The sequence below is a fragment of the Bombus vancouverensis genome, chromosome 12 (genome assembly GCF_051014615.1).
Source record: "Bombus vancouverensis nearcticus chromosome 12, iyBomVanc1_principal, whole genome shotgun sequence".
Lineage (NCBI taxonomy): Eukaryota > Metazoa > Arthropoda > Insecta > Hymenoptera > Apidae > Bombus > Bombus vancouverensis.
Window position 1 is genome coordinate 7,216,246 of NC_134922.1, and position 12,790 is coordinate 7,229,035.

General features: G+C 29.2%; 2 protein-coding genes across 8 annotated transcripts; one reads left to right on the forward strand and one right to left on the reverse strand.

Moving 5' to 3' along the window:
- Positions 1-59: 59 nt before the first annotated feature.
- Zyx (lipoma-preferred partner zyxin) lies at positions 60-3,745 on the reverse strand. Of its 2 annotated transcripts, none has more exons than XM_033331355.2 (7): positions 3,637-3,745; positions 3,224-3,500; positions 2,804-2,942; positions 2,135-2,618; positions 1,724-2,061; positions 1,235-1,650; positions 60-1,160 (listed from the first exon to the last, which is right to left on the reverse strand). In XM_033331355.2, exons 3-7 carry the CDS (start codon positions 2,936-2,938, stop codon positions 908-910), a joined length of 1,626 nt encoding a protein of 541 aa, XP_033187246.1. In that variant the 5' UTR covers positions 2,939-2,942; positions 3,224-3,500; positions 3,637-3,745; the 3' UTR covers positions 60-907. The 2 variants fall into 2 exon arrangements, with proteins under 2 accessions (XP_033187246.1, XP_076479678.1); XM_076623563.1 differs by having other exon boundaries at positions 3,224-3,551; positions 3,637-3,744.
- On the forward strand, positions 3,110-12,709 carry Mvl (solute carrier family member malvolio). Of its 6 annotated transcripts, XR_013059827.1 has the most exons (13): positions 3,110-3,226; positions 8,117-8,313; positions 8,406-8,528; positions 8,628-8,854; positions 8,955-9,093; positions 9,169-9,324; positions 9,446-9,604; positions 9,694-9,744; positions 9,827-10,209; positions 10,283-10,493; positions 10,567-10,637; positions 11,526-11,648; positions 12,021-12,709. XR_013059827.1 is itself a non-coding variant. In XM_033331350.2 (12 exons), exons 1-12 carry the CDS (start codon positions 3,190-3,192, stop codon positions 12,085-12,087), a joined length of 1,821 nt encoding a protein of 606 aa, XP_033187241.1. In that variant the 5' UTR covers positions 3,111-3,189; the 3' UTR covers positions 12,088-12,709. The 6 variants fall into 6 exon arrangements, 5 of the variants coding, with proteins under 5 accessions (XP_033187241.1, XP_076479677.1, XP_076479676.1 ...); XM_033331350.2 differs by lacking the exon at positions 11,526-11,648 and having other exon boundaries at positions 3,111-3,226; XM_076623562.1 differs by lacking the exons at positions 3,110-3,226; positions 11,526-11,648 and adding an exon at positions 5,478-5,496.
- Positions 12,710-12,790: the final 81 nt, after the last annotated feature.

The following is a 12,790-nucleotide window of genomic DNA, read 5'->3' on the forward strand; positions in this document are numbered from 1 at the left end:
TTCATTCTTTCCAAAATAAGAAATAATTGAACTAATGAAGAATAATTAAAGACCACGCGTTGTTTTTAAATATAATCGCTATTTTATTCAATATTCATTACAAATACATTTTACAATTAAGTTCTATTTGCTTTCTTAGTCTTTTCACTTGCTAAATAGATAATATAATTTAAGGTATTTGCACTAATTTGCATTGTATTAATTCTATCGTATCACATGATTTATCATAAAGCGAAAATCTAAATACATAACGGATCCAATACATTGGAATAAACGTTTTGTATATTCTAGATCAATAGAAAGAAGCATATAAATTGCATAATCTCTACTTCGCATTATTGATGTTATGAGGATATAGTCACACATAAATCTAACATTGCTCTTAATATTAGGAATTGAATACCTTGCCTTAATAATATATGCAATACCTGACTAAATCACATTATAGTCAATAATTATACTTATTACAAGAAATCAATCTTGACTACAACATACGTGCTCACAGTTTAGAATTTTTTGTTAAATATTATTTGACAATATAATTCTTAGATATTTTTTAAATTTCATATATGGCAGTGTAAAGGCAGTAACATTAACCCAGTTCTGAAATTTTTTCAAACCTGTCTAATCCGAATCAATAATACATATAGATAAATACAATCTCTAAAATATAAATCTTTTAAAAAGATATAGAAATATTATGAATATTTAATGTAATTCATCTCAAAGTATCAAATAATGAAAAACCTACTCATATTCAATTGTCAAAATGGCTTTGATTAAAAAGTTCCTCAAAAACATATTAAATGTCGGATGTCTTATAGAAACTTATCTCTAAATATAAAAATTCATAAAACGGCAACTGTAAATATAACAATCTAATATATCGTTTCAATGATCATGCCATTTATAATTCAGTCGTCATATGTGACGTTAATGCTTGCACACGAGTAGCATTACAGCTTTTGCATAACACATGGTCATCCAAAGGATAGCATCCACGTCCCTCGGAATCAGAAGATAAAACCAACCCACAATCCTCGCATTTGTAACACTGAATATGAAAACTACGATCTAGTGCTACAACACGCACAGTTTCCTCTTGTCCTGGTTCTGGCATAATCGGTAACTTACAAACACAACAACGAGGTGCAAATTTTCTGTAATATAAAAACATTCATTTTTATACTTTGTAAAATTAATTGTTTTATTTGGTCAACCAAATGCTACTTACTTGTGGAAACATTCTATGCAATGAATCTGATTTGTAGCGTCTACCGTAAATGGTATACCATCCAAACTTTGCCCGCAAACAACACATGTAAAACAGGATGGATGATAAGGTTTACCTGTAGCTCTTAATATTCTATCGAGTATTGGTCTAGTGCAAACGCAGCACTTTTCCAAAGTATTCAAATAATCTTCCTCGCAATAGGGTTTGTTTTCCAGTGAATAGAAGGGTTTACCTTGTAGGTTAACCTTACAAACATAACAACAGAAGCAGTCAATATGGAAAACCTTATCCATCGCGGAACAACCGGTACCTTCGCCTTCAACTTTGCGACCACACTGGGCACAAATCCCATATATATCACTGTCTTCAGCATTATCTTCCATTCCTTGAACTAACAGATCAGTCAAAACGTCCACCTGAAACAAAAATAAATTTTTTGGGGAAATATTTTTTCACAATGAAGGAATTAACATAATAATTTTGACATACTTCCTTAACTGGAGAGACCTTTCCTTGGGGCTGAGTAGATGTAGCAGATCCATAACCAGAGTACATGGAATAATTGCAAGATAATTGTGACGGTGGTCTAGGATTAATTGGTTCGTATATAGATTCATATGTAGAACTGGATTGTGAACTTGGACCATAAATATCATTTGGATAATTGTCAGGTGGAAAATCAGTTTGATAAGTAGCGCGTCTAAGTTCGCTATAACTAGATGACACAGGACTTGGCGGAGGCGGTAATTCTTCCGGTGGTGGTGGGAAGGAACTACCCGGCACACATGGAACATATTCTGAAGGTTCTGGTGGTGGTGGTAAGTCATCTGTAATATAATAATTATTTGATTTAGTAAACTAATAAAAATGACTTTTGATTACATTCTCCATATATCTGACCATTATTGAGTGCAGAAGGAATGTTACAATATGTATTTTCTGGTTTAGAATTCCATTGAATATTGCTGTAGATGATGTCTTTTTCAGTTTTAGCTGTCTTATTAACTGGTATAGATATTGGAGGATCTATATTACTATATACGATATTTCTTGTTGATCTTGAGTGATCTTCAACTGGAACTTGAGGAGCAGGCATATTACCAATATTTGAATAATGATTTTTTTCATCATATCCATATTTTGGTTCAAATTTCTCATCTGATTGGTGCACATAAAAATTCTCATTGTTCTGATAGTTTTTAGGAACATCTTTTCCATTGGCAGTGGATGGTAATGAAAAGTCATTTTTCTCTATATTTAGTGGCACATATGGTGAAGGAGAATTCACGTATAAATTTGATGATTTTTCATTTTGGCCAGAATTATTAAGCACTGTACTGTATGATGGCACTGATGCAGCCTTTATAGTATAACTTTGTGGTATCTGGAAAATATTTTACCCCATTAAATTCTGTATAACAAGATGATCTAAATAAATTTTATTTTGTTAATTTTACCATTGATGTTTCCATATAATAATGGAACAGTCATAGAAAGGGAGTCATAGTTATGAAATATTGTTATTGAATAAGTTACATAATTATTATTACATTCAATGGATCTACTGACCTGTGGTTGTGATTTTTTTGGTTTTGGAGGTACAGCTGGTCCCACTTTTTTCCCAGACTTAATGGTTTTAATGCCATCGCCATGATTAATTTGTAAATTTGCAATTTGCTGTTCTAAATTACTAACGTTAGACATTTTCCTGAAAATATCAGCAGCATATAAATTTTTAACTTTTTTTGTTTCTATATTATAAAATATGAATTCTATACTACACATTTACAAATTCAATAAGAATCAATTTAAAGGAAAAACAATATATTTAAAAAATACATATTGTATCTATGTTCAAGCTAGTGAAATAATACTACCGAAGAACGTTATCGTAAAAAATTATCAGTTGGAAATTATATCTGTCAAATAGAAGTATAATATTACCTGTCTACAAAATGGAGCTTATACCATTAAAAAAGTCATTATTACCTGGTAAGTTAATATCTTCGTATACTCCCTCCAAATTCGTCGTTTTAAGTCTTCTTCTGATACCAAAATCGTGCAATTTTTGGATTTTACGGAGTTGCCAGATATATTTTGTGCTCAACCGTAACACAACTGAATGGCTGACTCATAAATCCCTTATCTTATTGCTTTAAAAATTCCTTTACGATGACTTTTCCATACATATAGTCTTAACCATAGTTCTCTTTCACTCTTATGGCACGACATTCAACCAATAATCAGGATACAGTTGAGATGATTACTGTTTAAACAGGAAAGGAATCGTCGGCAATTTTCTATATGTACGAACCAGCTGGCCAATAATTTTATATGCAATTATTACTTTCTGAACGAATCTGAACGTTTAAAGTACCAACATTACTTCCAAAAAATCTTACCACGCCTTAAATCGTATGTCACAATACTGCACATTGTCACATAGACTAATTAAATTAAAAAAAGTATATATTGAGTATTATTGTCATAAATGCATATGATGACGCATATTTAGCACTAGGGATTTTGAGTTTAAGTATTCGATATTTGTGACTCTAAGAATTCAAATATTTTGTAGAATTATGTATATCGTTTTTATTTGTCATTTACTATATGAATAATTTCCTATTTAATTTGGCATGATTAATTGAGATTAAGGTCGTTCTTCTTTTTGGTTTCATTTGATTTTTTTATATTAATTTTTTTCAAATTAATATTTAATTACATAGGTTAGTATTGCGCGCCACATTTGAAAGTATATTTTCGACAATTTCTTTCTTTAATTGCATAATGGTAACAAAGTAATCGAAATACAATTTTTGATTTATTTAATTCTCTAATATACTACTATGCTAGAATTTTAATGTTAACCTAGAATTGTTATCCTCGGTCCACAATTGAAAACGCGTTTTATCGTATAATGAATTTTTGCAACACACGTGGAAAATCTAAAGAAACAGTTGAAAAATTTATCTTGATTACCACAATGAGCCAATAGACTGTAAAAACAGTTTAGTATCGTGCCCTTAAATATTACTGCTCTAGTTTCCCATTTTTACAACTTTTTTCACGGAACATTAAAATAGTTGTGACATTGCATAAGGTAGAACAAAAGGTTGTCTACCATTGTTATGATCATTTCCATTTACAATTGGCTCAAGGGAATGACGTTATTTTTTAACAAGCTAACACGTGGTAGCAAAAGATATTTTTCTCAGAGATTACGATTCCTAATGATCACGTATACTGTTAGTGTCGATAATTTAATGAATAGATATTGAGAAAATAATGTTTACATCAATGTATATTGTTTATATCAAATTGAAATTAATGAGTTTATATCAAATTCTCATTAATGAAATAATGAGAAACACAATGAAATTGTGTTTTAAATATTAAATCACGATATTGTGATGTAGATTTATCGAAATTTGCTTAGAATCTCTTATCTGCCTATCTTCAACGTGTGTTATGTTTATTGATATGTCTATTACCTTTATCCATAATATTGTGATTTTATTGAAATTTTCGTAGAATCTCTTATATGTTTATCATTTGTTATTATTTTAATTAAAACAAATCAGAATTGCGAATTCACAATTGCTAGGACTTTTGTGGTGACTTGATGAGTAGTCAAAAGAGTTAATTATAGATTACAAGTGTTAGATAATTACAGCAGTAACTGTTAGAAAACGTTCATCGTGTACCAGTGACGTTAGTCAAGTTAGAAAACTTTAAGAGGGAAAAGAAAAAAGAATTGTCAAGTTAAAAAACGTTAAAAGAAAGAAAAAAAAGGAGAATTTAGAAATCAGAATTCTTATAAGAAATTATTCTAATTTTACCAAAGGAAGTGATCTACATTTATATGTATAGAGATATCAAACATTTATTTCAAAACGGATTTACCGCGTTGCTCAATCGAAATAATATTTACTACAGTAATTTCCTATCTAATAGGACAGATAATATTGCAGTTAATCGTAATATGAAATTACGTAGGATCAGAAAATATAAATAAAGCAAAATTTTTCTATTCGTTGATATTAAATTTTCCTTGTTCGTTGGGTTTACCACGGTGATTCACGTAGGAATAGGGAATATTGATGGATTGTTTCCGATAATTTATGCGTTGCTCGTTGTCTACGGCTATTCTTATTTTAGTAAATAGGAAATACGATCGAAGATGTATACTGAATTTATTCATTAAAAGACCTTCATCATTTTTATACGTAACTACTTGACAATCGAGAAATTACAATTGGGTAAGGTACTTCATTAAGTGGGCTTATACGTATATATCATATAATTCTTGGTTTCTACTGATTGACCGCTTTCTGATATCTAACACAAACATTTGCTTGATATTCCAAGTTAAATATTTGGATTGAAGTGTCCTCAATATATGCCGCAGCCAATCTTACATATAACAATCTTATGTAATGTTAATATCTCACATTCTTGCGAAATTTGGATATCATTAAAAAATACGATTGTTTAAAGAAATGTTTTCGCCCACCAATTTTCACATTAAAAGAAACGCGTTCTGGAAGCGAGCAAGAAACTCTTAGCTTATCTAATCGTGCTTAATTAAATTTCGATATCAAGTTACGTGAGAAGTTACAGGAACATATAAATGACATTGTTTTTGTTAGATTATCAATTAAAAAAGTTAATATACACTAATCATAGCACTTAACCAGGATTTTCTTCTTTTTCGAAGAAAACAATTTTCATTTTTCGATCTTTGTCGTCGATTTATTTACTTATAATGGCTACGAAAAATATTGGCAGATAGCTAGATTTTCCAGGCAATTTTGGTCAGGTTTTACGTTTCATTTTTATAATATCAAATTTTTGTATTCATATAAAAGTATTATTATTATTATTTTATTTTGTCGGCCCAACGGCCTTAAAAATAAAACTTGGTTGGTTGAAAGTACTACTAAATGACATATTTAATATTCTTGAATTTAATTAATTAGTATGTGAATGCTATAATAAATATCACTCCAAACAATGGTAATAACTGTACATTTATTAATATTTTATACAATGAATACTTTTTGGCATCAATATAGATCCACATTATCGTAGATTAGTACCTATTGTAATCGATAAAGATTTACCAAAAGAATTTAGATCCTAATCAAATCCCCAATGCAAAAGAATGTTTTCATCTTGTCTTATCAGAGAAGCGATGAAATAAATTGAAACTAAGCTATGATTACAATAGGTACGTGTTTTGATGCCCTATCATTTTAACAAATACATCATAGAGAATTCTTGAGTATAATATACATCAATGTATACAATGTATACATCTCGGTTACCAAATGTTTTACTTACTAGAATGATGAATCTATTACAACCATAACTTAATACAGATTCAATCTCTATCCAATCTTATAGACTTCCTTCCCAACAAATGCTTTCGATTTGATTTAACAATTATCAAATTAATCCAATAAAGATTTACTGTAATAATATAATTAGATGCAATAAGCACTCCTCAATAAGGTTGATTAAAGGATTAAAGTCATCTGTGATTGATATGGTCACTTAGCTGACTTAGAAACTGGATTTAAATCTTAGTCGAATAAAGCAAGTGATAAAAGACATTCTTCTCCAGTTCATAGTCGAAAGAATAGAAACTGCTTTTCTTTGAGTCTCTACAATTTGAAAAATATTAACCCATATACAAAATTTTTAATTTTTGTTTGTTAAAACTTTGATAAGAGGAAACCTTCATAATCCGAATTTTATCTTTTTCCTCAAGTGATCGCTCAAATTGAAGTACTTCTTAAAGATAGGAAGACAATACATACAGTAAATGAAGATAGAGTGAAAAGATGAAGGAAGTATCGAGAAAATGAATGACTTTAATGGCGTAAATACGAATTCATAGAAGCTCGGAATTGCTTAAATACTCATTACATATTAATGATAACGAAAGATGTCATGTAAGGGTTATAATAATCAACTGTTATGATACATCTTCTGGGGAAATCCTATAATTTTATACAACTGCATGTATTTCTTTGTACTGTGGCAGTAATAAATTCTCTGTGCATACATATATGTATTCCTATTGTTAGTCACTGACATTGATGTTTCGGGCATCCCCGTTAACATCATATTTGTAATATTTTATGCAAAGAAGGGGAACATGTAAGAAAGATGGCTGTATGTTGTATGTTTCGTTCTCGTTACTCTCGTTCATTTGTCTGGTTGTTGCCGCAATATTCTCAAATCTCGCAATAGTTAGTGACTGTCAGGCTGTCGGTGAATAGTGATCACTAGTGGCTATTGTCGTGATCTCACTTGGCTAACATTTACGTGCTTGGTGTACTGTATAATGTGCGTTTTTACTTCAGTTATGTTTCTATTTTAGTTATACGGAAGCGTACTTTCTTTTTTTTTTTAATTTTATAGGAATGTGACGTTCTATTTATTTTTATATTTATCCAAATATTTTGTCGATAGTGATAAAAAGGATTTATGTTTATTTTTATATTTCATTAATTTGTCGTATGTTATACTTAATTCCTGTATTTCTGTATTTCTGTATTTCACATATTTCATTAAAATATTTCATTCGTATTTGATGAAGTTTGAATACGTATCGCATTCAATAAGACACTATTTCAATCTTTTATTGCATTGATCATCACGGTAATTAAATTATTCAATTTAGACGGTCATTGAAGTTAATTTTTATATAATCCGGTTTATTTTAATACTATTTTTGTGAAATAATATCGCAATATTGTAATAATACTATAATATTGAATACTTTTAAATATATGTTTAAATATATAAATATGTTTAAATTGGTATCTCAAATAATGTTAAAATATGTAACAAACTAGTAACTTTTTTCAGAGGGATCTTATCAATATACCATGCAGAATAGTTACATTATCGAGCCTCAGAATGATTCAACATTTGCAACAGCATCTTATGTGCATCAGGAGGAAATGCAAAATAATAAGAGAGCAAATGAAAATACCTGTTTGGCACCTAATAACAATCAGACGTACTTTGCTGATGAAAAAGTTCATATACCAGAAGCAGAAAATGTAGTATATATTAGTACCAATGGAGCTTAAATTAATTTTTTACGTTAATATATGGATTTTTAACTGTATCATTTCTAATTTGGTTTCCGCAGGGTTTCTTTAGTTTTAGAAAATTATGGGCTTTCACAGGTCCTGGATTCTTAATGTCCATAGCTTATTTAGATCCTGGAAATATTGAATCTGATTTGCAATCTGGCGTAGCTGCCAAATATAAGGTATTTTTTAAGTTATTCCATTCATTGCTTATTTAACTTTCCATGTATGGTTTTCATTTCTTTTTATTTTTTAAATTTATTTATGCTCTTTTTTGTTAGTTATTATGGGTATTGTTAAGTGCAACCATTCTTGGTCTTATTATGCAAAGATTAAGTGCAAGGCTTGGTGTGGTAACAGGTTTGCATTTAGCAGAAATGTGTTACAGACAATATAAAAAAGTACCCAGGATGATTTTATGGATAATGATAGAAATAGCCATAATTGGCAGTGATATGCAAGAAGTAATAGGAACAGCTATTGCTTTATCTTTATTAACAAATAAAGTGTAAGTTATGAAATTCTTTTAATTTCTTGATGTCATCTATTCTTGTTCCTTTTATGTAAGCTGTTATTCATAAATAATGTATGTATCTAATTTGATTTAGGATTCCTATATGGGGTGGTGTTCTTATTACGATAATTGACACTTTTACATTTTTATTATTGGACAAATATGGCTTAAGGAAATTAGAACTCTTTTTTGGATTTCTAATTACAATAATGGCTGTCACATTTGGATATGAGGTAAAATAAATAAATAAATACATATATGTGTGTGTATATGTGAATGAAAATGATTTTATTATTTCTATATTTTAGTACGTTGTTTCTGCCCCACCTCAAAATGAAGTGATAAGTGGAATGTTTATACCTTGGTATAAAGATTATGACAGAAATATGTTGTTACAAGCTGTAGGAATTGTTGGTGCAGTTATCATGCCACATAACTTATATCTTCACAGTGCTCTTGTTAAAGTAAGGAAAGAACAAAGAGTATAAGTAATCTTTTTTATGAAATTGAAGAAGTAGGCATTCTGATGTATTAAATATTTGCCAGGTGTTAAATAAATACTATAATATAATCTATAATTTCTAGTCAAGAGACATTGACCGTAAAGAATCCAAAAAAGTGAATGAGGCAAATATGTATTACTTCATTGAGGCATGCATTGCACTTCTGGTATCTTTTATAATTAACGTATTTGTTGTCGCAGTGTTTGCGCATGGTCTTTTTAACAAGACTAGTTTAGAAGTTGTGAGTATAGTAATTAAGAATTCTAAATGATATTTTGTAATGTAATTATCTTATACAATATATTTCATACTTGTTTCTTTATATTTTAGTACAATCTGTGTGAAGCTAACAATTATACTGTAGGAATGGATACATTTAAGGTAAAAACCAAATTAGATTAATACGAATTTGTTTACCTAAAAATTTTAGCTTTCTTATTATATCTTATTTTATTAATTACAGAAAGAGAATACAACCATCTCAGTAGACCTTAACAAAGGTGGCATATTTTTGGGCTGTGCCTTTGGTGCGGCAGCAATGTATATTTGGGCTGTCGGTATTTTTGCTGCTGGCCAATCTTCCACGATGACAGGAACGTATGCCGGACAATTTGCAATGGAAGGATTTTTAAATCTTCAGTGGGCTCGTTGGAAGCGAGTACTTTTTACGCGAATGATCGCTATCATTCCAACCTTCCTTGTCGCATTCTTTAGTGACATTGATAATTTAACTGGCATGAATGATATTTTGAACGCAATTATGACTCTTCAGTTACCTTTTGCAACCCTGCCAACGATAGCATTTACTAGTAGTCCTAAAATTATGGGTACATTTCGAAACGGATTGTATGTTTCATGTCTTTAATTTTACAGTTGAAATTTTTTAAGTTTATACTTTATACATACTTTTATATTTCAGAACTAATAAAATTGTTGCGACAGCATTATCCGCTGTTGTAATAGCTATAAATATATATTTTGTAATAAATACTGTCCAAGATGATTTGCCACATCACTGGGCGGTAATAGTTGCAATTACAATATATTCTATTTTATATCTTCTATTTTGCCTTTATTTGACCATTCATATGGCTGTGAGTATGGGCGCGACTTCTCTTGGTGACCATTGGGTATGTACGCTATTAAGTAGGGTGATTGATTTTTAACTATTATCGATCATTTTATTATTAACTTTTGTTACAGTTCGTAAAGAGATATATTGGAAGTCCTGTAAGTACAACACTTGGATTATCAAACCCTGCAATATATGCAAGGTAAGAATTGTATAGATTTTATGTATAACAAGATTTTGTCAGTTAATTGTTTTGTAATACTTACTACCTAAATATGAAAAAAATTGCTATTTTCATTTATATGATTTACGTATATTTTAATTAGCAAAGTAATATAACAAAGTACGCATTTTGTGCTGAAATATATAGTAAATAACAATAAATGTACTAATAAATTATTTTTATAAAAATTGTGAAAATAATTGTTAGTTGATATAATGCGCATTTAAATAGTAAAAAGATCCAGGTAATATTCATAATATGATATTTTAATCTTTCGTGTTTTTAATGGATTATAATAATTTGCATGTATATCATGAATTGCTCTCATGCTTAAGAATAGTTTGCTCATTAGTACATCATAATAGTCATAAAGTTTATCAAAGTAACAAACATTAGGCCACAAAATCTGTTCAATATAGTATATTTGAAACTTTAATACGTTTATGTAATGTTATCTGTAACTAATTGCTACATGAAATTAATCATATTGTTCAATTTTAAGATAAGATCATGAAATTATGGTTATGGTTACACACTGAACAGAAAACGTTTTATTTGCAGACACGTATGCTTTATTAACATTGTATACATTTTGTAATAAATACTAACAAACATGTAACGCAAATTGTGTGCTTGTGTGTTTTTATTGCATCACTTCGTATTTTTTAACAGGATATTTATATACATTTTTTACATTTTTGATATATCAAATATGAAATCAATTTGTATCTCATTGCCAGAAGAAGGAAAAATTTGTTTTAATATTTGCACAAAACGTACTTTTCTTATATTCATCACAATCTTCTAAATATTCAATGTATTACATATAGTTAAGATCTCGAAAATTATTCCTTTTTACATTCATAGTTTCTTCAATACGTCAGAAACATCATTAAGACCATAATCGAGTTTACATCATGAATCTGCATCTAACTACTTAAAACCATATTTCAAAAGTTGCGTCTTCATCTGTCTCCAACTTTATACATGGTATGTACTTTATATTAGATCTATTTTTTTAATATACAAAGTTTTTATAACCAGGGTAGAAGTTAAAAATAGAATTAATATGACAATATAGAAGACTTTTTTCAAATACTTTTATATTCAGGGTTTTACACTATCATTGTAATCGTATTTGTTATAATTCTGTTAATAATCCGTTTTATCACGTGAATGATTAACTTATTTTTGCATGCGCATTTTTAACCAATGCAAGTGCGAGCTTATAATAGTAAGATTTTCAAAATTTCTTAATAAAAGGTAAGAAATTTTTATAAGTTTTTATTTCAATTAAGTACAATTTTGAAGTTAGTTTGTTGACTTTTTTTATTAAATACATAAAACTATGTGATGTTTTAGGTCTAATCCAGCATTTAACATCCAAGAAAATTGGTCTGGAAGCTTTAACTCGATACCGGAATACTGATATGACAAATAAAACGTGGTAAATAGTATTTAATACTCATGGGTTGCATTCTCATAGAGTTAGCATCATAGATTTTAAGATTTTATAGAATTGAAAATGATAACTTCCTATAAAATATACTCACCAAATTGTTTTCTAAAATTAGGGCTTTAACATGTAAAATAAGCAAAGTGCGTTAATGATAGAAAAATACGTGATGATCGTGTATTTGTATATATATATATAATTGTATTAAATAAATTAAAGTCATATACAGGGTGGTTGGTAACTGGTGGTACAAGCGGTAAGGGGGTGATTCTACGCGAAAAAAAAGTCGAAAATATAGAATAAAAATTTTTTTTTATTTTTTTTTTCTAAATTTTTCCATCAAGAGAACGATCTACAGTGAGATCCGTTATAACGAGACGTGACAAAGTGCACGCGTACTGAGCGAAAATTCAAAGTCGATTTTCTCGAAAACAAAGCCTCAAACGAAAAATTTTTACTCTATATTTTCGACTTCTTTTTTCGCGTAGAATCACCCCCTTTCCGCTTGTACCACCAGTTACCAATCACCCTGTATATTGTATATAAAAGAGGCTTGTACAAAATATAATAAAAATTAAAAATTTTAATATGTAAATGATATGTAAACTATAGGGATTATGGTATCTAAAAAAGAGAATTAATAAAAGTGGTAAACTGATGATTAAAATATGTAAAT

Coding starts and splice junctions, on each gene's coding strand:
- Mvl (XM_033331350.2), top strand. CDS start 3,190: ATGGAGCTTATACCATTAAAAAAGTCATTATTACCTG. Junction 8,314..8,405: donor ATATACCAGAAGCAGAAAAT/GTAGTATATATT, acceptor TGGTTTCCGCAG/GGTTTCTTTAGTTTTAGAAA. Junction 10,210..10,282: donor GGTACATTTCGAAACGGATT/GTATGTTTCATG, acceptor TTTATATTTCAG/AACTAATAAAATTGTTGCGA.
- Zyx (XM_033331355.2), bottom strand. CDS start 2,938: ATGTCTAACGTTAGTAATTTAGAACAGCAAATTGCAAATTTACAAATT. Junction 2,619..2,803: donor CAAAAAAATCACAACCACAG/GTCAGTAGATCC, acceptor AATATTTTCCAG/ATACCACAAAGTTATACTAT. Junction 1,161..1,234: donor TGCATAGAATGTTTCCACAA/GTAAGTAGCATT, acceptor TTTATATTACAG/AAAATTTGCACCTCGTTGTT.